Source organism: Lacerta agilis, chromosome 13 (assembly GCF_009819535.1).
Source record: "Lacerta agilis isolate rLacAgi1 chromosome 13, rLacAgi1.pri, whole genome shotgun sequence".
Taxonomy (NCBI): domain Eukaryota; kingdom Metazoa; phylum Chordata; class Lepidosauria; order Squamata; family Lacertidae; genus Lacerta; species Lacerta agilis.
In genome coordinates, this window is record NC_046324.1 from 51,997,900 (window position 1) to 52,018,237 (window position 20,338).

The window sequence follows — 20,338 nt, forward strand, 5'->3', positions numbered from 1 at the left end:
GGAGGCTCACTACCCCCCCCCCCTTTATCCCTCATTTGCCAGGCAAAAGAAACTGGAATAATTACAGGAGATTGTATAGGAAGGGGGAATCCCCAACTGCAGAGTCCCCCAGAAGAGAAGCTCCCATCTGAGATCCTCAGGGAGGTCTGGGAGGACAATGCCTGTGTGGTCTGATTTTTAATTAATGATTTCACTGAGATGTATTCTCCTGTCTGCTTAAGAGGCAGTCAGAGAGGCACTGGACGGATTGAGGAGCGGATTCCGCCCTCCTGGGTTCTTCCCTGAAGCAGAGCTCCGCTGCCTCCACGAAAAGACATCTCTCTGCACCCGAAGCAGCAGGGAGCGCAGAGTCCGTGCCTGCCAGTTTGGTGAGAACGCAGGAGCATTGCTCAGGATGAGGCCAGCGGGGTGGCTTTTTGCGCAGAGATCGTGGTGGGCTGAGAGCCCAGGCTCCTTCTCCTCCTCCTATCACCCTGGCCACCCCCTGCAAGCTAGAGGATAAGGCAGGCTGTGTCTCTGAGGAGATAGCGGAGCCCCAGGGGAGGAGACTCTGGCAGGCCAGCTCCCTCCTTCAGGCCTCCAGCAACTCTGGCTCTTTCTGCCAGCCAATTCTTCACTGGGAAGGAAATCAGCAGCAGCAGTATGGATGGGGATGAGGACTCCTCAAGTGGCTGTCCTAGAAAGAGAAAGGGAAGGGACCTTCCTTGCCCCCAGGCCTGCTGTCTAAAGGGGTTGTGCAGGGGAGGATCAGGGGGCCTGGAGGAAAAGAAACACCCAGACATTTCTGTGCTGTTTGGGGGGGGGGGGTCCAACCTACGCTTCAAGCTCAGGCTTGTGAGATTCTCTCCTGGTCACGCAAAAATAAACAAGGAGCTCTTAATCACTTGCACACTTGCAGCACCTGTCCCTAGGTGTGCATTGCAACCTGCAAACCAAGGGGAGTTGTGGTGGTTGTTTGTGACTTAGGAGTCTGAATAAATAAATACATATTTTAAAAAATAATAATAATAATTCCAGTAGCACCTTAGAGACCAACTAAGTTTGTTCTTGGTATGAGCTTTCATGTGCATGCACACTTCTTCAGATACACTGAAACATAAGTCACCAGACCCTTATATATAGTCGAAACAAAATAAAAAATTCTTTCCAGTAGCACCTTAGAGACCAACTGAGTTTGTTCTTGGTATGAGCTTTCGTGTGCATGCACACTTCTTCACTTATATATAGTGAGAGAGTGGGGAGGGGTATTACTCAGAAGGGTGGTGGGAATTTTATTTGATTTTGAAAAATTATAAGCACACAACAAACATCAATTCAACATCCAAATCTTGAGATTACTCTGAATCTCTTGACTTCCCTCCATCCCTTCCACGGGTCCTAGTACAAATAAATACATCCAAGAGGGGTGGCTTTAAACGAGGAGAGAAATTCAGGGAGGAAGAGAGGGCTAACGGTGGAGACATAAAGGCTTCTGAAGGGCAGCTGCTGTATGGAGGGGAAGGCGCTCTTGCGATCGGATCCTGCTTGCGCGTTTGCTGCAAGAGGCACCTGGGTGGCCACCGTGAAAACAGGAGGCTGCACGGATCCAGCCGTCTCTTCTGATGCTGTTCTGTTCCTCTAAGTCGCCCCCCGCCCCCCCCCCCTCTCCGGCAGCACAGACGACTCTTTCCTAGTAGTACTGGCTCTTTCGGCCGCCAATGCAGGAGCTGAGCTCCGTCCGCCGTCTCCGAGGCCCCTCCTTGCGCCGTCGGTGGGTTTGGCTGCTCCGCCGCGCAGCCGACCTCTCCGGCAGTCCCGGGGCGATAAGATAAGCCGGGGCGGGCCGAGGAGGGCAGCGCGGGCCGCTATAAAAGCGGCGGCCCCTGCAGGACTCCCAGCTTCGCCACCTCCCGCCACCCATCGAGCAGTTCGACCCTCGCCTGCTGCCAACATGGTGCTGACTAGTGAAGAGAAGAAGTTGATCCAGAGCACCTGGAGCAAACTGGCCGCGGAGCACGACGATCTGGGCGGCGAAGCGCTGACCAGGTAGGCTCGACGGGGCGGCCAAGGGAGAGATGTCTCTGGTTCCTCCCGTCCCGTCCTTTTTTCTGACGGCCCCCTTCCCTCCCCGCAGGCTTTTCCAGGTCTACCCGCAGTCCAAGATCTACTTCCCGCACTTCGACCTGTGCCCCGGCTCCAACGACATTCACCACCACGGCCAGAAGGTCGTCAAGGCCATTGACAGTGCCATCAAGAATCTGGACAACATCCGCGGCTGCCTGTCCGAGCTCAGCGACCTGCACGCCTACAACCTCCGCGTGGACCCCGTCAACTTCAAGGCAAGCACGCCGACGGGGCGGACGAGGGCCAGGAGGGGGGGGCGCCTTGGGTCTTCCATTGACCCTCCCCCCACCTGACCCCCGTGTCTCTCTCTCTCTCTTCTTTGCAGTTTCTGACCAGGTGCATCCACGTGACACTGGCTTCCAGCCTCCGCGGAGAATACAACGCCCTGGCCTACCTGGCCTATGACAAGCTCCTCTGCTTCATCGGCGAGGTGCTGACCGAGAAGTACAGATGAGCCCCCCGCCCCCCGCCCCCTCGCCTCGGAGCTGCCGTTTGCCCCCCGTCTCGGGCACTCCGCCTCCGCTGTGCCACTGAGCAATAAAATACGTGAACCTCGTTCTGGCGTCCTTCACTTTTCTGGCGTGGGGAGGGGGTCCCATGCGTGGGAGACGCGGGGAGGGGTCTCAGGGGGAGCAGATATGCCAAGGGGGCAAGAAAGCCACAAGTGAGCTTCGCAGAGAAGAGGGTGGGTGGGGGTGACAGAGAAGAGACAGCCGTCGCCGCCTCGGCAGTTCTCCCGTCCACTTCCGAGGGAGCGCACGCCACAACCGCCTCCCCAACTCCCCCATAGCCCCGTCTGTCCCGCAGGCACCTCCGAGGGGGAGGGGGAGGGGGAGGGGAGGGAAGACGGAGTCCAGTGCCCGCTGAGACCCCTATCTCCCAGTCCCACGCCACCAAGTCCTCCGAGTTCTTCGCTAAACGCAGCGGTCCCGAGCCCTTCACCCTCAGAGGCAGCCTGACCCGGCGGGGAGAGGGCTCTCCCGGGGATCCCGTCGAGAAGGGAGCCCTTACCCCCAGGTGTGCGAGTCTGCACTGTCTGCCCCCCAGCAACATCTGGGGAGGGCAGGAGAAGAGAGAGGCGGGGCTGGGGCCGGGGCTGGCATGAAGGAGACCCCAGGCTCATTTCTCTGCGGCTTCTAAGTTTCTGATATTGTAGACCACAGAGGGTGAGGCTTGCCAACCCCTGGCCCTGTTGAAAAGAGGGAAGCGCTCCGACCATGCACATTTCCTCCTTTTAAAGCTGCTCTTTGCTGCCCCGAGGCACCTGGGAATAGGCATCCTTTTATCGGGGGGAAAAGTGTTATCGGATGCATTCGAAGTGAACACAACAAAGTGATCGTGCCCGGACGCTGCCTATTAAAAGTTGTTTTTTTAAAAAAATACGAATAAAATAAGGAAAGAACTAAGAAAGGGAGCCGGGGCGACCGCCGCCTGCTCAGGTGGGCCCCCGAAGTCCACATCTGCCGCGGCATGTGGGCACCCGCCCTCCCAGCCGTGGGCAGGGGCGTAGCAAGGTAAATTGGTACCCGGGGCAAAAAAAATGGCACCCCCCCGTGGGGCCAGGACTCCGCCCCCGAGGGGCACCCCAAGTGGGGAAGGGAACGGTCAGACGCCCTGCAGCACCCATACGACCACCCCCGCTGGGCCCTTGACATGGAGCAGCATGATTCCTTCGATGGGCGAGAGGGCCGTCCGTCCTTCTCACCAGAGCTGCTCCAGAGCACTCTGCACATGCTCACGTGCACCCGCCCTACTGCCGTCCAGAAACTCTCCCTCTCCGAGGGGATGGCGCTCTGCCCCTGCTCAGAAGCACTCCCGCCTTGGCTCCGCATGGGCTCGCCCGCATAAACGGCCCTTCCCTTTCCTGGAAAGCCTTTGGGGCTGACGCTTGTTGTGGGGCGGGGAGTTGCGGGGTGCACCTGTCTCCGGCCCTTGTGCTTTGACGGGGCCAAGTTCTCACGTCCCAGGGACCCTCACACACGTGTCATCTTTTAATGGCGTCATGCAACGTCAACACCCTCCTCTGGAGTTCATGCGCAAAACGCTGAAGGAGAGCAGCACAGGGTACCGAGCCGAGGGGACGCAAAATAAAGATAATGATAATGATTATTTATTGAATTTATATACCGCCCTATACCCGGAGGTCTCAGGGCGGTTAGCAGAAAAGATCAACATAAAACCCACAACATATATAATCAAAATAAAAACAACACAATAATACCCCCCATCAGAATGTATGAATACAGTTTTTTTAATGTAATTTTCAGTGAGCCTATTGAGAAGATCCGTAAAAAAGCGGCTGTACCAAAAGGAATTATTGTGAAAATAATATCTATTTAGGGGACACTGGGCTTCTCCGCAAGCGGGTTGTGAGGACTATCGGGAGCAGAGCACAGTTCAAAGACTCTGGAGTGCCTGTTTGGGGGCAGAGAGGAATGTGGGGGGGGGGCAGCTGTAAGCCTGCCCTGGTCTTGCACTGGGGGCGCCGCCGGCATCCCAGCAACGGTGACGGGGACGGGCGCCGCTGGACGGCCACGGGCCACGCCAAAGAGGCCTCCTGGAGCCCCCTTGGCAGGGACCCGCAGAGTTAAGCGACTGGGGAGGGTGAGAGCCTGCTCCGGCCAAGCCCCGAGGATGGAGTCAGGCGCGTAGAGGAACGGAGAGAGAAAGCAGCTGTCCTTGGGGGCGTCGGCGAGGAAAGACGAACGTAAGAACATATGAAAAGCCAACAGCGGCCAACCAGACGCCCGTAGGAAACCAGCAAGCAGGATCCCAGCCCAGGAGCGACACTCTCCCGTCCTGTGGTTTCCATGGCTGCCTCTGACTGTGGAGGGCAGAGAGGAGCCTTCGTGGCTGGCAGCCCTCAATAGGCCCGCTCTTCCTGGAGAACAGGCGAAGTCCCAGCAGACTGGAGGAGGGCAAATGTTGTCCCTATTTTCAAAAAGGGGAAAAGAGAGGACCCAAACAATTACCGCCCAGTCAGCCTGACATCAATACCAGGAAAGATTCTAGAGCAGATCATTAAGCAAACGGTCTGTGAGCACCTAGAAAGGACTAAAAGTCAGCATGGGTTTCTGAAAAATAAGTCATGTCAGACCAATCTGATCTCATTTTTTGACAGAATTACAAGCCTGGTAGATGAAGGGAACGCTGTGGATGTAGCCTATCTTGATTTCAGCAAGGCCTTTGACAAGGTGCCCCATGATATTCTTGTAAAGAAGCTGGTAAAATGTGGGCTAGACAATGCTACCATTCAGTGGATTTGTAACTGGCTGACTGACCGAACCCAAAGGGTGCTCATCAATGGCTCCTCTTCATCCTGGAGAGAAGTGACTAGTGGGGTGCCACAGGGTTCTGTCTTGGGCCCAGTCTTATTCAACATCTTCATCAATGACTTGGATGATGGGCTTGAGGGCATCCTGATCAAGTTTGCAGATGATACCAAATTGGGAGGGGTGGCTAATACCCCAGAGGACAGGATCACACTTCAAAATGACCTTAACAGACTAGAGAACTGGGCCAAAGCAAACAAGATGAATTTTAACAGGGAGAAATGTAAAGTACTACACTTGGGCAAAAAAAATGAAAGACACAAATACAGGATGGGTGACACCTGGCTTGAGAGCAGTACATGTGAAAAGGATCTAGGAGTCTTGGTAGACCATAAACTTGACATGATGCAGCAGCTAAAAAAGCCAATGCAATTCTGGGCTGCATCAATAGGAGCATAGCATCTAGATCAAGGGAAGTAATAGTACCACTGTATTCCGCTCTGGGCAGACCTCACCTGGAATACTGTGTCCAGTTCTGGGCACCACAGTTCAAGAAGGATACTGACAAGCTGGAATGTGTCCAGAGGAGGGCAACCAAAATGGTCAAAGGCCTGGAAACGATTCCTTATGAGGAACGGCTTAGGGAGCTAGGTATGTTTAGCCTGGAGAAGAGAAGGTTAAGGGATGATCTGATAGCCATGTTCAAATATATAAAAGGATGTCATATAGAGGAGGGTGAAAGGTTGTTTTCTGCTGCTCCAGAGAAGCGGACACGGGGCAATGGATTCAAACTACAAGAAAGAAGATTCCACCTAAACATTAGGAAGAACTTCCTGACAGTAAGAGCTGTTCGACAGTGGAATTTGCTGCCAAGGAGTGTGGTGGAGTCTCCTTTGGAGGTCTTTAAGCAGAGGCTTGACAGGCATCTGTCAGGAATGCTTTGATGGTGTTTCCTGCTTGGCAGGGGGTTGGACTGGATGGCCCATGTGGTCTCTTCCAACTCGATGATTCTATGATTCTATGATTCTATTCTATGATTCCTCCTCCAGGAATTTATAGGATCTTTTTGTCCAAGCCGTCCAAGTTGGTGCCCAAGGTCTGCCTCCTGTGGCAGCGAGTTCCATAGTTCAACTCTTGCACAGGGTGAAGAAGAACTTTCTTTCTGTCCCGAATCTTCCAACATTCGGCTCCCGTTCGAGTGTCGTGAGAGAGGCAGGAAAAAACTTTCCTCTTTCCACTTTCTCCAGGCCGTGCGTAATATTATAAACTTCCCCCCATGTCTAATTTTATTTGCCTTTTCTCTAAACCAAACAGTCTCAAACACGCAACTTTCCCCCATAGGGCAGTCGCTCCATCGCCTTTATCATTTTGTGGCCCTTTCCCGAACCTTTTCCAGCTCTACAAACCGTATCCTGCGGTCGCCCGTAGATTTGAATAATAGCATTATGATATGGGCAGCTTTATTGTCAATAATGATCCTTAGCGCGGAGATTGCCCTTTCCACAGCTGCCGCGCACAGAGGGCGCATCTTCATCCGTATCTCCAGTAGGACCACAAAGTCGCGATCCTGGCCAGTCTCTGCCAGTTCAGACTCATTAAACATATGTGACATTAAGACTTGTCGCCCCCGTGTATTGTAGACACTTGTCTACAATGAATTGCCTTTGTCATTTTGCCGCCCCGTTTGGAGAGGTCTTTCTGGAGGAGACCTTCACAATCCCCTTTGGTTACAATGACCCTGAACAGTTTAGTGCCTCCAGCAAACGTGGCCACTTGGCCGCTCATCTATAACTCTGGGGTCCTTTAGAAAGCACAGGTCCCGATCCTTGGAGGACTCCACTTTCTACATCTCTCCATTGGCGGCCGGGTCCATTTCTCCCTGCTTCCTGAAACTTAGCCAACTTCTGATCCGGAAGAGGACCTCTCTGCTCTTAGAATCATGGAACTGAAGAGTTCCATTTGAGGAAGCGACCTCAAATGTCATCTGTTCCAACCCCCTGCGATGCAGGAACCGCAGCGAAAGCAGCTCCTCTTATTCCTTCACTGCGAGTGGGGAGTAGTTGGTGAGGTACTTTGTCGAAAGGCTCTTGAAAGCCCGCGGAGGCTCTGAGAGCGGGGCCCTCAGGGCCACCCGCGGCGCTCCTGTTACTCGTTTGCAGGGTCAGGTAGGTAGCCGTGTTCGTCTGACGCAGTACCTCTGCAAACGAAATAAAAAATTAAAAAAATAGTCCAGTAGCACCTTAGAGTCCAACTAAGTTTGTTCTAGGTATGCACGAAAGCTTATACCTAGAACAAACTTATTTGGACTCTAAGGTGTTACTGGACTATTTTTTTAATTTTTTATTTCGTTTGCAGAGGTACACTGTCCCTGACCGCGGACGCTCAGTTTAGCCTCAGAGAGACCTTAGGGTAGAGGAGATCGGGCCCGGCCCTAGGCCGCTAGGGAACTTCACGACTGAGCCTGGCTGCTTTGAAGCGGCTCCTCCATGTCGGAAAGACGCAGCCGCGTTAGCCTCGCCAGCCTCCGCACGCCGGGGATGCGGCGGGACAGGATCGGCGCTCCCGCCGGGCTTGCCTGGAGCCCAGCCAGCTCATGGGGGTGGTTGGCGCCCCCTCCCTGTAACAGCCTGCGGGCGTGGTCCCTATCCCTCCCCTCCAGGAGGTGCCCAGAGGCGGCGCTAATGGGCGGAGAGCTCCTGGAGACCGAGGGAGAGGCCCCAGGCGGGGCGGGGCGCCCCCGATAAAAGGGCCGCGCGCGCTCCGACGGCACCCGAGACTTTGAGCTGCCAGGATGGTGTTGACCGACGACGACAAGAGCCACGTGAAGGCCGTTTGGGCTGAGATCCAGTCCCATGCCGCGGACATCGGCGCCGAGGCCATCACCAGGTAAGTCCGCCCCGTCGGGCAGAGACCCTCTCCCGGGGACGAGGCGGCGGGCCGGGCGGGAATCGGACCCTCGTCTTCCTGCTCCTCTCCTCCTCCTTCTCCCGCAGGATGTTCGCGGCGCACCCCACCACTAAGACCTACTTCGCGCACATGGACGTGAGCCCCGGCTCCGCCGACATCAAGGCGCACGGCAAGAAGGTCGCGGCAGCCATCGGCGACGCCGTGGCGCACATCGACAACATCGCCGGCGCCCTGGACAAGCTCAGCGACCTGCACGCCCAGAAGCTGCGCGTGGACCCCGTCAACTTCGCGGTGAGTCTCTCGCTCCCCGTCGGGGCTCCGGGCTGGATTCCTGCTTCGTTCCGTCCGGGGCCCCGTCTAACGCTCCCCCTCTGCCTCTCCCGCAGCTGCTGGGCCACTGCATCCTGGTGGCCATCGCCGCCAACCACCCGGGTCTCCTCAAGGCCGGCACCCTCGTCTCCATGGACAAGTTCATGAGCCGCGTCGGCGTCGTGCTGACCAGCAAGTACCGCTAGGCCCCACGAAGCCCGCGGCCGCCGCAGAGGAGCCGCCTCGACGCCACCCCGCGACCCTCAAACACCACAATAAACCTGCTCTTGACTCTCCCTGATCTCTCGCCTCTTCTTGGGCTGAACTGGGGGCGGGCGGGAAGAAGGGAGAGGGGGACCCCGGGGGCCTGGACGGCTCTGGCGAGGGAGACCACGTCCAGAGGGATGGTCCCTACCTTGGCGCTCCTTGAACCCGGGGCCCTTGGACCGAGTCGCCTGCTAGGTGGCGGCCCTGAAAGAGCCGCAAGCACGCGTGGACTTTGCCGGACGGGGGCGCAGAGTCCGGCTCAGTCCAGCCCGAAAGCCTCGAGGAGCCGCAGCTGCCAGCCTGTGTATGCAATATGTGGCCCAGGTTGGATGCAATGCAATACAAGGCAGCTTCCCAGGATCCTGCGCTCGAGGGCAGAGGCAGTCCCCTCCCCACAGCCAAGCCCACTTCAAGGCCGGGGGGGGGGTAGTGCTAGGGGTCCCCTCCACATCCGCACTGAGAGGGCACGGGAAGAGACCCCCAAGCAGGAACTCTGCCTGGGAGGGGGCGACTTGGGCTCTGGAACCACCGCCAGTTCCTGAGATCCCGAGGAAACACCAGAGCAATGGGGAAGGGCGCATGGCAAGGGGGGCTCCCCCTCCCCCACCCCACCTGCTCCCACCAATCGGAGAAGCCACACCCACAGTGGCGCAGGTGGGCACTGGGCAGTGTGGGGCAGATCTAACCCAGCGACAGGAGGCCCTTTGCAATGGTGCCGCCGCCCAGAGACACGGCAAAAGCCCTCCGGGTTGCAGGAGGGGAACCAGAGTTTGCATCCCTGCGTCTTGCGAGACAACGGAGGAATGCACTTTTGGGGGGCAAGTCAAACCGTTGGAAGGTTGCAGCGCCTGCTGTGGCTGCAGAGGCCGATATGGGAGAGACGTGACGCGTTTTGCTGCAGTTGGGGGCCGGGGCACCTGAAGATGTCCGGTTGTGCTGCAGCAGACACACCAAGACTTTTCTTCTCTCCGTGCTCCCCGCAGAGGTTATTCCTCCTCTGCTCATTGCTTTGGATTCACGACTTGTCTACCTGTCTCTGGGGAACCAGAGACCCTCTAAAAATACCCACAGCCCCGGCAGACACAGGGGGCAGCGTCCCGCTCCCCCTCCCCCTCCCCAAACACACCTCCCCTTCCCGGCTGCTGCTGCTCTGAGATGATGCTCCAAGAAGCTGAGCAGAGCCCGCTGGATCAGGCCTGGCCAAATGCCCATCTAGCTCCGAATCCTGTCCTCATACATAGGGGCTGCCCAGGCAAGCTCCTTCCTCGGCGTCCCACGTCCCACTCCCTCGGCCAGGCAGAGCCTCGGGCCAGGAGGCGGCTCCTGGAAATGTCAGGCACTTCTGAGGCACAAAGTACCGGTAGTTGGCTCTGGACCCCAAGGGGTTAACCCCATGTGGTGCCTCGGGGCAGCCGCTGGATTCCCTGCGCGCAGGCGCCCCCTGCTGCTCCTGGGTAGGAATGGCAGGAAGGACAGCCCTTTGGGAAGCGAGGCCTCAGTCTGGCACCCCCCCATCAATTCATGTGCCCCCGCAGGAGGGGCTTTTCTGCACGTGGTGCCCCCCACCCTACTTCCTGCACGAGTTGAAGGCTGCAGAGTCCTCAGGCCAGCTGGGCTTTTGGCCCCGATCCAACACGCACCTCCCAGGAAGACTCCCAGGAAAAGACCCTGATGTTGGGAAAGATGGAGAAGGGGACGACAGAGGACGAGATGGTTGGACAGTGTTCTCGAAGCTACCAACATGAGTCTGACCAAACTGCGGGAGGCAGTGGAAGACAGGACCGAGTGCCTGGCGTGCTCTGGTCCATGGGGCCACGAAGAGTCGGACACGACTGAACGACTAAACAACAACAACAACAGCCAGCAAGCATCCTGTCTCCTCGCCTGGACTGCTGAGCCCAAAGCCTTTGGGCAAAGGAGGGCTGTGGGGGTTCCCTAGAGGCTTCCTGCCAGCATGGAGGGCAGGTGGTGGCTGCATGGGGTGGCTGTGTGGGGGTTAAGGGGCTGGCAGCAGGGCTGGGGCTGGGGTTGGGGGTGCTACTGCTGCCTAAGCCAGCAGAACTCCAGGGCAGGGCAGGGGGTGTATCGTGTGGCCATTCACCTGTGTGAGTTGTGGGGCTCAGGAGATTCTTCAGAGGAGGCTGCCCTAAGCTGTTGAAGGGCAATGGTGGGCAGGAAGGAATGGCGCTTGCCTGCTCTCCTGCCCCAGACCAGTCGCTCTGGAGGATGGGGAGTCCAGGGCCCTGCGCACTCCAATGGAAAGACTGCAGCTGGAAGCTGCCTGGTGTGGAGTCAGGCCTACGTGGGGAATGAAGCTGGGAACTTCTGCATGCCAAGCAGCTTCTCTGCTGCAGAGCTGTGGCCCTTTTTTACAAGTGCAGACCTGGCTGCTGACTGGGAAGCATGTGGGCAGCCACCCAAGCACCCACGGCAGAGCTCAGGCCTGGGCCACCTCACCCTTTCATGCCAGACCTGCTCCCCTGGGATGCCACCCACCAGCCTGCCTTCTCTCGCCTCCTTCTGCAGGGGATCTTCCTGGCCTCTCCCCATCCTGCCAGCTTGAGCCTCACCCTTCTTCCGACTTTTGCCTTGGCCCATGCAGTCTCAAAGGAAGATGGGAGCCTGCCAGGGGACAGGCAGACTGGCTCATTACTGCCTTTATGGACCAATGATCTTCATGTTTCCAGGCAGGGGGTCTCTCTGCCAGCAGCGCCTGGCGATGCCTTCTGCAGGCCAGGCAGGTGCTCCACCCCTGAGCTACATCCCTGCTCCCTTGCCTGGCTCTTTGCTATAGACTGTGGCTCCAATCCTGCAAGGAACCCGTGGCACCGCAGAATTGACCAGGCACCCCGGACAGAGGTCCAGTAAATAAATGCTGTCCTCTTTATTCCATCAATACAAACGTAGGAAGGGGAGGGGAAAAGAGAGCGGGGAGCAGGGGACCCCCCAGGGATGCCCCTTCTTTCTCTAGGGCGGAAGGGGGCGACTGTAGGCAGCTTCTACTTCTGCAAAGACAGCGTCAAAGAACTTTTCCCAAGAGAGCTTCATCTCGGTGGTGAACTCATCTGCCAGGAGTTCTTCGAAGACGCAGAGAATGGTCTGAAACAGAAGCTGGGCAAGGAGGGCACCATTCAGGGGGCAGCGTGGGATGCATTCCCAGTGATCCCCAAGGCTCTAACCACTAGGCTCCCTTTCCAGAAGCCCCTGCTTGAGCACCCCATGGATTCCCTGCCTGGCTCAGCCTGCAGGAGGCAGCTCCAGGAGAGGCATTAAACCTGAGGGGCGGGGAAAGGGCAGCGGAAGAAGCCTGTGGCTGCTCCTGTGGCTGGGCTCCCTGTCTGGTCCCTGAGACCATTTCCCCCCATGCCGTGCCCACCTTCCCCACACCTGATGCCACCTGTGCCGGCAGGTGTGGCCAGGGAAGGGCACGGTAGCGAAGGGACGCTTGCATGCTTCATGAGGCCTCCTTGCAGGGAAGCTGTCTGGCAGCTCCAATCGGCTGGGCTGGGCTGCGCCAGGGAGCTCCTCGTCTGGAGGGTCCTCCTGTGTGCAGCTGCAGCCCCCTGGTGCCTTCAGTGAGACCTGCTTGGCTTGACTTCAGAGCACCCTTGCGCCAGACAGGCTTTGCAGTGAGTCCCACTGATCCAGGAGAGTGGCAGGGGGTTGCCTGCTGGGGATGCCAGGATCAGACCCAGCCCCCCTCCCCCCCGTGGGATGTATCATCAATGATGCAGTCAAATGCAACATTTCCTGTTGCCTAGAGTGGACACACACAGGGGAATGTTGGTCCAGACTGGGAGGACTTCCTGTCATACCTGCTCTGGAGCCTCCTCCCTGTGTGTGACCAGGTAGATGGGCGTGAGCAGACCCTACAAAAGGGCCAGTCACGCAGCCGTCTTCCTCTTTGGTTCTCTTTGGCTCTCTGCTGGCTCATAGCCAGCAGCACATGGCTCATCCTGACAGAGGACGGAAGCCACAAGGCAGAAAGTCTGAGGCCCAGCTCAGACTTCTTTTCTCTACAAATCTAACTGTAACTGCAAGATAAAGCCTGCCTTCAGAATTCTGCTGTGAACTGAATGCAAGTAAACTTTACCCTGTCGTGTTATTGTTATTATTTTAAGCGGGAAATAAAAGGGGAAACTTACCAGCAACAATCCAGACTGGACAATCCAGACTGGATTGCATAACTTAAATGATTCTAACGAATCCATCAACTTGGCAGTGCGCAAGGGAATGTGCTCTGCTGCTTGCTCACTGGTGTAAGTGAGGAGGGATAATGTTCAACCAATATATCCTCTCCTACTTTCCTCAGCATTCCCACACACCCACTATCCCCCCCTCCTGGTGGAAGGATCCCAGTTGCCCTGAGGGCAAGCTGCCAGCCCAGCGGCTCCTGTGTCCTCCCCGCTCGCTCGCCCCTCCCATACCTGGAACATCCCTGACGGCACTTGGTGGACGTTCTTGTGGTTTTCCACCAGGCGCTCCAGCAGCCGGCAGCCCTGTTTCCGGTTGTCCAGGTTTTCCACCAGCTGGTTCAGAGCCACCATGACCTTCCGGCCGTGGGAGCCCACCTCAGGGTCCCTCAGCAGGTCGCCTTCCGTTGGGACATTCTTGAAGTACTGCTTGCTGTCAGGGTAGTCTGTGAAGAACCTGCGTGCGGGACAGCGGAGGTTCGCCTTGAGTGCAGAGCTTGGATTTCACAATGACCCTTTGGAGTATTGCTGCAAAAAGCTGTGGGGGGAGCAGCATTTGACCCCCTTCTCTGGGCCTGGCAGAGGAGGACAGCCTGGCCTCCAGGTCTGCAGAGTCTGCTCTGCTCAGGAGCCTGTGCTGTGTTCTCGGAAGGGTCTGCTGTTGGCTTCTCCCTCCCTGCCCGCCATGCTTGCTCCCCTGTGGATTTGGTTTGCCTAGATGGTGGCGCACTCCACTCTGTCCAGTGGGTGGCAGTGACGCCCAGTGGCCTGTTTATTTCATTAGTCAAGAGGCCCCTCGGCCACAGAAATCTCTGCTTCCAAGCCTTGACAAAATAGCATTCACAGAAGTCTGATCTTGCTTGTCTTACCCCTGCTTCCATCCCGCCACTTAATTATGTGAACACTTAGAACTAGCAATGACAGAGGCAACCAGGAACCAAACAAACCAAAAGTTCAAAACTGAACGGGAGTGTTACAGAGTATATTTAAAAAAACTGCGTTCCCAAACAAAATTCTTAACATGCCTTGATTAACTTTTGCAAATTAGATAACAGACAGATATTGTACGTCATGTAAGAGCAATGAGCTAAAAGGTGAACAAGGACACAGTTAAAAAGAATGAATGAATGAAGGGGGGAGGTGGAGGGAAGTCATTTTTGAAGTATGAATGTAGAAGTGTTACTGGATGTTGAACTATTATGATTTCCCTTTACGTATGTTATTGTGTTTTGAGTAATGAATACAAATAACGGTTCTAATAAGCAAAGTTAATAACGAATATATCTATATACAGTGGTACCTTGGTTTGCAACCATTTTGGATTACAACCACGTCAAACCCAGAAGTGTGTGTCCCTTTCTTTGAATTACAACCCTTTTTTTTTTTTGAGGCAAAAGCATGCCTTGGGTTACAACCCGTTTTAGTTTACAACCGGACCTCCGGAACGGATTATGGTTGTAAACCAAGGTATCCCTGTAAAAGACGAGGGCCAGGCTGGGAGAAATCGCCCCAGGCCAACAAACGGCAGCACCTGACCTGATGATGATGAGCCTGCCATTCGCTTCCGCCTCGTCAAAAGCCTTTAGCCAGCAAGTCTGGATGTGCAGCTGTTGCAGCTCTGTCAGAGGCACCAGGGGCTCCAGAATGGGCAGCCTAGGGAGGGGGGGGGACAAGGAGGAGGCAGGTGAGCTAGCTGGGCCTCAGGACCTTGGACTCACGCACAGAGCAAGACGGACCCTCCCGCCCAGGCTTGGAGGCCAGCAAGCAGCCGCCGCTGGGACCCAGAGGGAGAGAGAGCCCCTGGTTCCTTTTGCAATTCCAGGTGGGGCCCAGGCCCCGTTAGGGGGCCGAATCGGGCTGGGTGGTGCTGATGGAGGACCCTTACGGCAAGGAGGGCAGCGGGAATGTGGGCCTAAGATTCTCCCACTTTTTCCATTCTACTTTCATCCAGAGTTTTTGCAGAGCAGTAGAAATATTATCAATACGCCAAACCCACATCAAGGAACAGTCATGGAGAGCCCCGACTCCTTTTGAATTATTCTAGGAAATTGGCTACGAAGGCAGAACAGGTTCGGGAGTCCAGACTAATCCTGGTGGTTATGGGTACAGCAGATGGCTTAAGGCAGATGTGGGAAGCTGATTGGCAGATGACTATCAACAAAGAGGTGTGGAGCTCAATGTGCAGGAGGGAATTTCCTTTTAAATCAGTCTTGGCCTCAACAAGAAAAATGGCCTTGCACACCTATACACATAGCCCTTACTTGCTCCTCCTACTCGCCTGGAAGAGACTGAGAGGAGATCATAGAGTCCTAGAGTTGGAAGAGACCCCAAGGGCCATCCAGTCCAACCCCCTGCCAAGCAGGAAACACCATCAAAGCATTCCTGACAGATGGCTGTCAAGCCTCCGCTTAAAGATCTCCAAAGAAGGAGACTCCACCACACTCCTTGGCAGCAAATTCCACTGCCGAACAGCTCTCACTGTCAGGAAGTTCTTCCTAATGTTTAGGTGGAATCTTCTTTCTTGTAGTTTGAATCCATTGCCCCGTGTCCACTTCTCTGGAGCAGCAGAAAACAACCTTTCACCCTCCTCTATATGACATCCTTTGATATATTTGAACATGGCTATCAGATCACCCCTTAACCTTCTCTTCTCCAGGCTAAACATTCCCAGCTCCCTAAGCCGTTCCTCATAAGGCATCGTTTCCAGGCCTTTGACCATTTTGATTGCCCTCCTCTGGACACGTTCCAGCTTGTCAGTATCCTTCTTGAACTGTGGTGCCCAGAACTGGACACAGTATTCCAGGTGAGGTCTGACCAGAGCGGAATACAGTGGTACTATTACTTCCCTTGATCTAGATGCTATGCTCCTATTGATGCAGCCCAGAATTGCATTGGCTTTTTTAGCTGCTGCATCATGTCAAGTTTATGGTCTACCAAGACTCCTAGATCCTTTTCATATGTACTGCTCTCAAGCCAGGAGATATTAGAGCCATCTTCAAGTATCTGAAGGCCTGTCACATGGAAGAGGAAGCAAACGTGTTTTCTCCTGCTCTGGAGGGTAGGACTTGAACCCATGGCTTCAAGCTACAAGAAAGGAGATTCTGACTCAACATCAGGAAGACCTGACAGTAAGAGCTGTTCAACAGTGGAACTGTCTCCCTCAGGAGGTTGTAGACTCCCCTTCCTTGGCGGTTTTTAAGCAGAGGTTGAATGGCCACCTGTCATGGATGCTTCAGCTGAGATTCCTGCATTGCAGGGGGTTGGACTAGATGACCCTTGGGGGTGCCTTTCAATTCTGATTCTATGGCCAAACTGCTGGAGTATCTCAGGTTCTAACCAAACCATGTGGTGGACGTGCGGGAAAGTGGCTCAGTTCTGGGAGGAAGCATTTGTCCAAATAAAAGCAACTACCAGACAAATGCCTCTAAATATCTGGAGCTGGCTCCCCGCAATCTTTTTACAGGAGGGAATATAAACTTACAGCTTAACCCTTTAGTAAATCTTTTTCGAGCAGCCAAGCTCCTAAGAACAAGATACGGGAAGAACTTCAAGGAGGTTTCTCTGACAAATTGGTTCAACTAAGTATGGCAAACCGATCTTGCGGAATTGCCACAATTCTCTGGCAGCTGATTGGCTCAGCTTTATTATGCACATGGCTAAATATAAACTCCCTTCACATTACAAAACTTTTTGGTTACCTTAAACAGTTTTTTTTTTTTGCCTGCTATACAAACAGAAGGTTTTTTGATAAGGACTTACTGTGCTCTTTGGCAGTTATTCTGCATGTGCTGTCTAAACCCCAGCTGCAGGGTTGGGTTGAGATATTTAATGATTTCTCTGTATGACGTCTTTATATGTTGAAATAATTAAATACAAATTAGTTTAAAAGTGGGGACTTTCAAAAAGAACTCACACACACACAAACTGCACGGTTGCTCTGTGGAATTTGCTCCCACAAGATGCCTTAATGGCCAGCAGCTTGGGCAGCTTTAGAAGAGGGATGGGGGAATGAATGGAAGATCGGCATTGCAGCTCGTGGCCATTGATTCTGTTCTACTTCCACAACTGGAGGTCATTTGTCTCTGAAATCATTCTTGGCGAGAGCAGCTTTGCACTCGGGTCCTGCTGACGGACTTCCCTTTTGAGGCATCTGGCCGGAGCTGGACTAGGATGGCCTTTTATTTGTGCTTCCAGATTCATGGCACTTAGGAGGGCATTGTGAAAACTTAGAATTGTGTTACAAGCTGCATTGTACTCATCTATGGCAGAGTCACACGTGGGACGCTTTATTTATCAGAGTTCTTTTTATTCCACTTTCCAGGATGTAGTGCAGGGGTCAGCAAACTCAGGGGTGTAGCCAGGGGGGCAGTCGACCCCGGGTTCCAGGGGAGGGGGGTGACACTTTGGCCGCCCCCCACCCCGCCCCACCGGACGGGCCCTTCCCCCCCTTCCAGCAGCTATTTTTCGGCACGAGGGACGGGCCAGCGAGGAGGGGGCGTCACGCTTGTCGCTGCCATGACACCCCCTCCTCGCTGGCCCGCCCCTTGCACAGAAAAAAAGCCGCTACAAGGGGGAAAGGGGGAGCCAAAGCAGGCGCAAACTTTTTCAGCAGGGGGCTGGTCCACCATCCCTCAGACCTTGTGGGGGCCTGGACTATATTTTGAGGGGGGGGGGGCGAACGGATTTCTGTGTCCCACGAATAACCCAGAGATGCATTTTAAATAAAAGCACACATTCTACTAATGTAAAAACACACTGATTCCTGGACCATCCATGAGCCGGATTGAGAAAGCGATTGGGCCGGATCCAGCCCCCGGGCCTTAGGTTGCCTACCCATGATGTAGTGCATACAGTTCTGGTTACCTAAAAAATATTTTAAGAGCTGGAAAAAACACAGGACAGGACGATGGGGATGATCAGTGGCTGGAGGAGCAAGTTCCCCAAAAGGAAAGGGAGCAATTTGATTGGCATCAGGCTGAGACAGCCCAACAGAAACCACTGCTACAGTCACAGAGGCCAGGGGTGGGGAGCAGGTGTGACGAAAAAGTTGGTTTTCCTGGACAGGTTGGTTCAACAAGTGTTTCTTTTTTCTTTCTTTCTCTGCCAGCAAATGGTTCCCAAGCAGCAGCCTCTGACTGGCTGTGGTTCTAGGAGGGAGAGTTTAAAAGGAGAGGATTTGAAGAGAGACAGGGAGGCGCGGTTGGAATTGAGGGTGGAGAGGTTGGGAGACAGGTTGAGGTAAAAAGAGGGAAAGGGAGAAAGAGTTGGTTCTGAACAACAACAAAACAAAATGCAACTTCCACTCTGAGCATATTGTGAAGGACAGAGTGTGGTGTCTTGTAGGAGGAACAGACCGGGATTTTACTGGGAGGAAGAGGTTGAGCCAGGAGAAGTAGGAACTGGAAAGAAACAGCCTCCTTGGGACTCAACCTAGAGGGGAGAGATTCTTCTAACAAAAGAAGAAACTCCCAAACCCAGTGAAGGAGGGGTGTGTGGAGAGCCCTTTGGTCTATTACTTAAAGTACAGCGGTTCGAATCCCCGCAATGACGGGGTGAGCTCCCGTTGTTCGGTCCCTGCTCCTGCCAACCTAGCACTTTGAAAGCATGTCAAAGTGCAAGTGGATAAATAGGTACCGCTTCGGCGGGAAGGTAAACGGCGTTTCCATGTGCTGCTCTGGTTTCGCCAGAAGCGGCTTAGTCATGCCGGCCACAAGACCCGGAAGCTGTACGCCAGCTCCCTCGGCCAGTAAAGCGAGATGAGCGCCGCAACCCCAGAGTCGTCCGCAACTGGACCTAATGGTCAGAGGTCCCTTTACCCTTTACCTCAGGAGCTGGATTGTTAAAAGGGGTGGGTAACTGAAAGAAAGTATCACCTTATAAAGCAGGCATGGCCAAACTTGGCCCTCTAGATGTTATGGGACTACAATTCCCATCACCCCTGACCACTGGTCCTGTCACCTAGGGGTGATGGCAATTGAGGTCCCAAAACATCTGGAGGGCCGAGTTTGGCCATGCCTGTTATAAAGGAACAAACTTATCATGCAACCAAAAACAACTGTGGACTAGTTAAAGTAAAATAGCATTGTATTCCTGCAGTAACCTAAGTTTTCCCCACTTGTGTTATATACTATCTTGCCTTAAATAAATCTTTATTGTTTATTTAAAGAAAACCTGCCTGAGACTCCAACTTACTAGTTACCCCCTCACATGTTCCCCCCCTCTTCTGTAATAGATAAGAACTTGGGGCTACTCAATAAAACTGATTGGCAGCAAATTCAGAAGAGAGGCAAGTTCTTCCCTGTTTAGGGAAGTTTTTAATGACTGATGTTTTAATGTATTTTTAATCTTTTGTTGGAAGCCGCCCAGAGTGGCTGGGGAAACCCAGCCAGATGGGCGGGGAATAAATACTACATTATTATAATTATTAATTGCTACTACTTCTTCTTTACACAATGTGCCATTGTGAGATCTATCCGCCTTGGCTTAAAAGGCGATGAGTCAAATCCACGGAGGAGCGCTCTCCGCTGCTCCAGGCAGCCGTCTCAATGGAGCCTCCTTGCTCGGGCGCAGTCCACCTGTTCGGCTCCCTCCCTCCCTTCCCGGGCCTGGCCCCGCCCCCGCCCCTACCCCACTCACAAAGAGGGCGCCCTGGATCTGGAGGACCCGGGAGAAGACATGCCTCTGCCGGGCCCAGGCCTCGCTCGTCCACCACCGAATTTTCGACCGACAACGGCCGCGGGGGGCGGTTGGAAGGCGCTTCGCGAGGCGCGCCGGGAAGACGCTGCAGCTCGCCATGGGGGGTGGGGGGGGGTGCAAAGCCCCCCGGGGCTCCCATCGAGGGCGAGCCAGGGGAGGCCCCTTAGGGCCCACTGTCGCGGGGGGCTGCACCCCCAGAGGGCCACGTGACGGGGTGGGTCGACGCCGGAGCCGCGCGCCAGGGGGCTCCGTGCAAGATGCGCACGTGCGCCGGCTTCCCGGCGAGGCTCCGGGAATAGGCCCCTGGGCTGGGGGTCCGGGGCAGAGAGAAGGGCCGGCCGGGGGCGCCGCGCATCCCACCCTGCCTCCCTCGTTCCCGGCAGGCCCGAGGAGGGAAGCGGCGCCAGCGGCCTGTGCGCTCCGCCGCGGAGCTCCCCGTCCCCGGGCGGTGCAGCGGTGCCCGTCTCCGGGTGGCTCGTGCCCGTCTCCGGGTGGGGGGCGGGGCGCAGCCAGCAGCGGCCGAGGCGCGCGCCCGCAACCGCCTCCCTCCGTCCCTCCCCCTCGGGTGTCCCCGTGACGTCAGCGCCCCGC

General features: G+C 55.2%; 2 protein-coding genes across 2 annotated transcripts; one reads left to right on the top strand and one right to left on the bottom strand.

Annotated features, from left to right (window-relative positions):
* The first annotated feature begins 1,858 nt into the window (after positions 1–1,858).
* LOC117056632 (hemoglobin subunit alpha-A-like) lies at positions 1,859–8,887 on the top strand. The gene is made up of 5 exons (XM_033167173.1): positions 1,859–2,025; positions 2,114–2,204; positions 8,218–8,261; positions 8,369–8,573; positions 8,669–8,887. The coding sequence occupies exons 1-5, from the start codon at positions 1,931–1,933 to the stop codon at positions 8,795–8,797; spliced, it is 564 nt and encodes a 187-aa protein (XP_033023064.1). The 5' UTR covers positions 1,859–1,930; the 3' UTR covers positions 8,798–8,887.
* A 2,926-nt stretch (positions 8,888–11,813) lies between these two features.
* Positions 11,814–19,736, bottom strand: LOC117056565 (cytoglobin-1-like). Its single transcript, XM_033167043.1, has 4 exons — positions 19,688–19,736; positions 14,588–14,704; positions 13,286–13,508; positions 11,814–11,969 (listed from the first exon to the last, which is right to left on the bottom strand). Exons 1-4 carry the CDS (start codon positions 19,726–19,728, stop codon positions 11,826–11,828), a joined length of 525 nt encoding a protein of 174 aa, XP_033022934.1. The 5' UTR covers positions 19,729–19,736; the 3' UTR covers positions 11,814–11,825.
* Positions 19,737–20,338: the final 602 nt, after the last annotated feature.

What these genes read in the sequence shown, in the direction of transcription:
- LOC117056632 (XM_033167173.1), top strand. Translation starts at nt 1,931, where the DNA reads ATGGTGCTGACTAGTGAAGAGAAGAAGTTGATCCAGAGCACCTGGAGC. An exon ending in GGCGGCGAAGCGCTGACCAG is followed by an intron (nt 2,026 to 2,113) that starts GTAGGCTCGACG and finishes CCCTCCCCGCAG; the next exon opens with GCTTTTCCAGGTCTACCCGC. An exon ending in TTCACCACCACGGCCAGAAG is followed by an intron (nt 2,205 to 8,217) that starts GTCGTCAAGGCC and finishes GTTTGGGCTGAG; the next exon opens with ATCCAGTCCCATGCCGCGGA.
- LOC117056565 (XM_033167043.1), bottom strand. Translation starts at nt 19,728, where the DNA reads ATGTCTTCTCCCGGGTCCTCCAGATCCAGGGCGCCCTCTTT. An exon ending in AGATCCAGGGCGCCCTCTTT is followed by an intron (nt 14,705 to 19,687) that starts GTGAGTGGGGTA and finishes CCCCCTCCCTAG; the next exon opens with GCTGCCCATTCTGGAGCCCC. An exon ending in TGCCGTCAGGGATGTTCCAG is followed by an intron (nt 11,970 to 13,285) that starts GTATGGGAGGGG and finishes CTCCTTGCCCAG; the next exon opens with CTTCTGTTTCAGACCATTCT.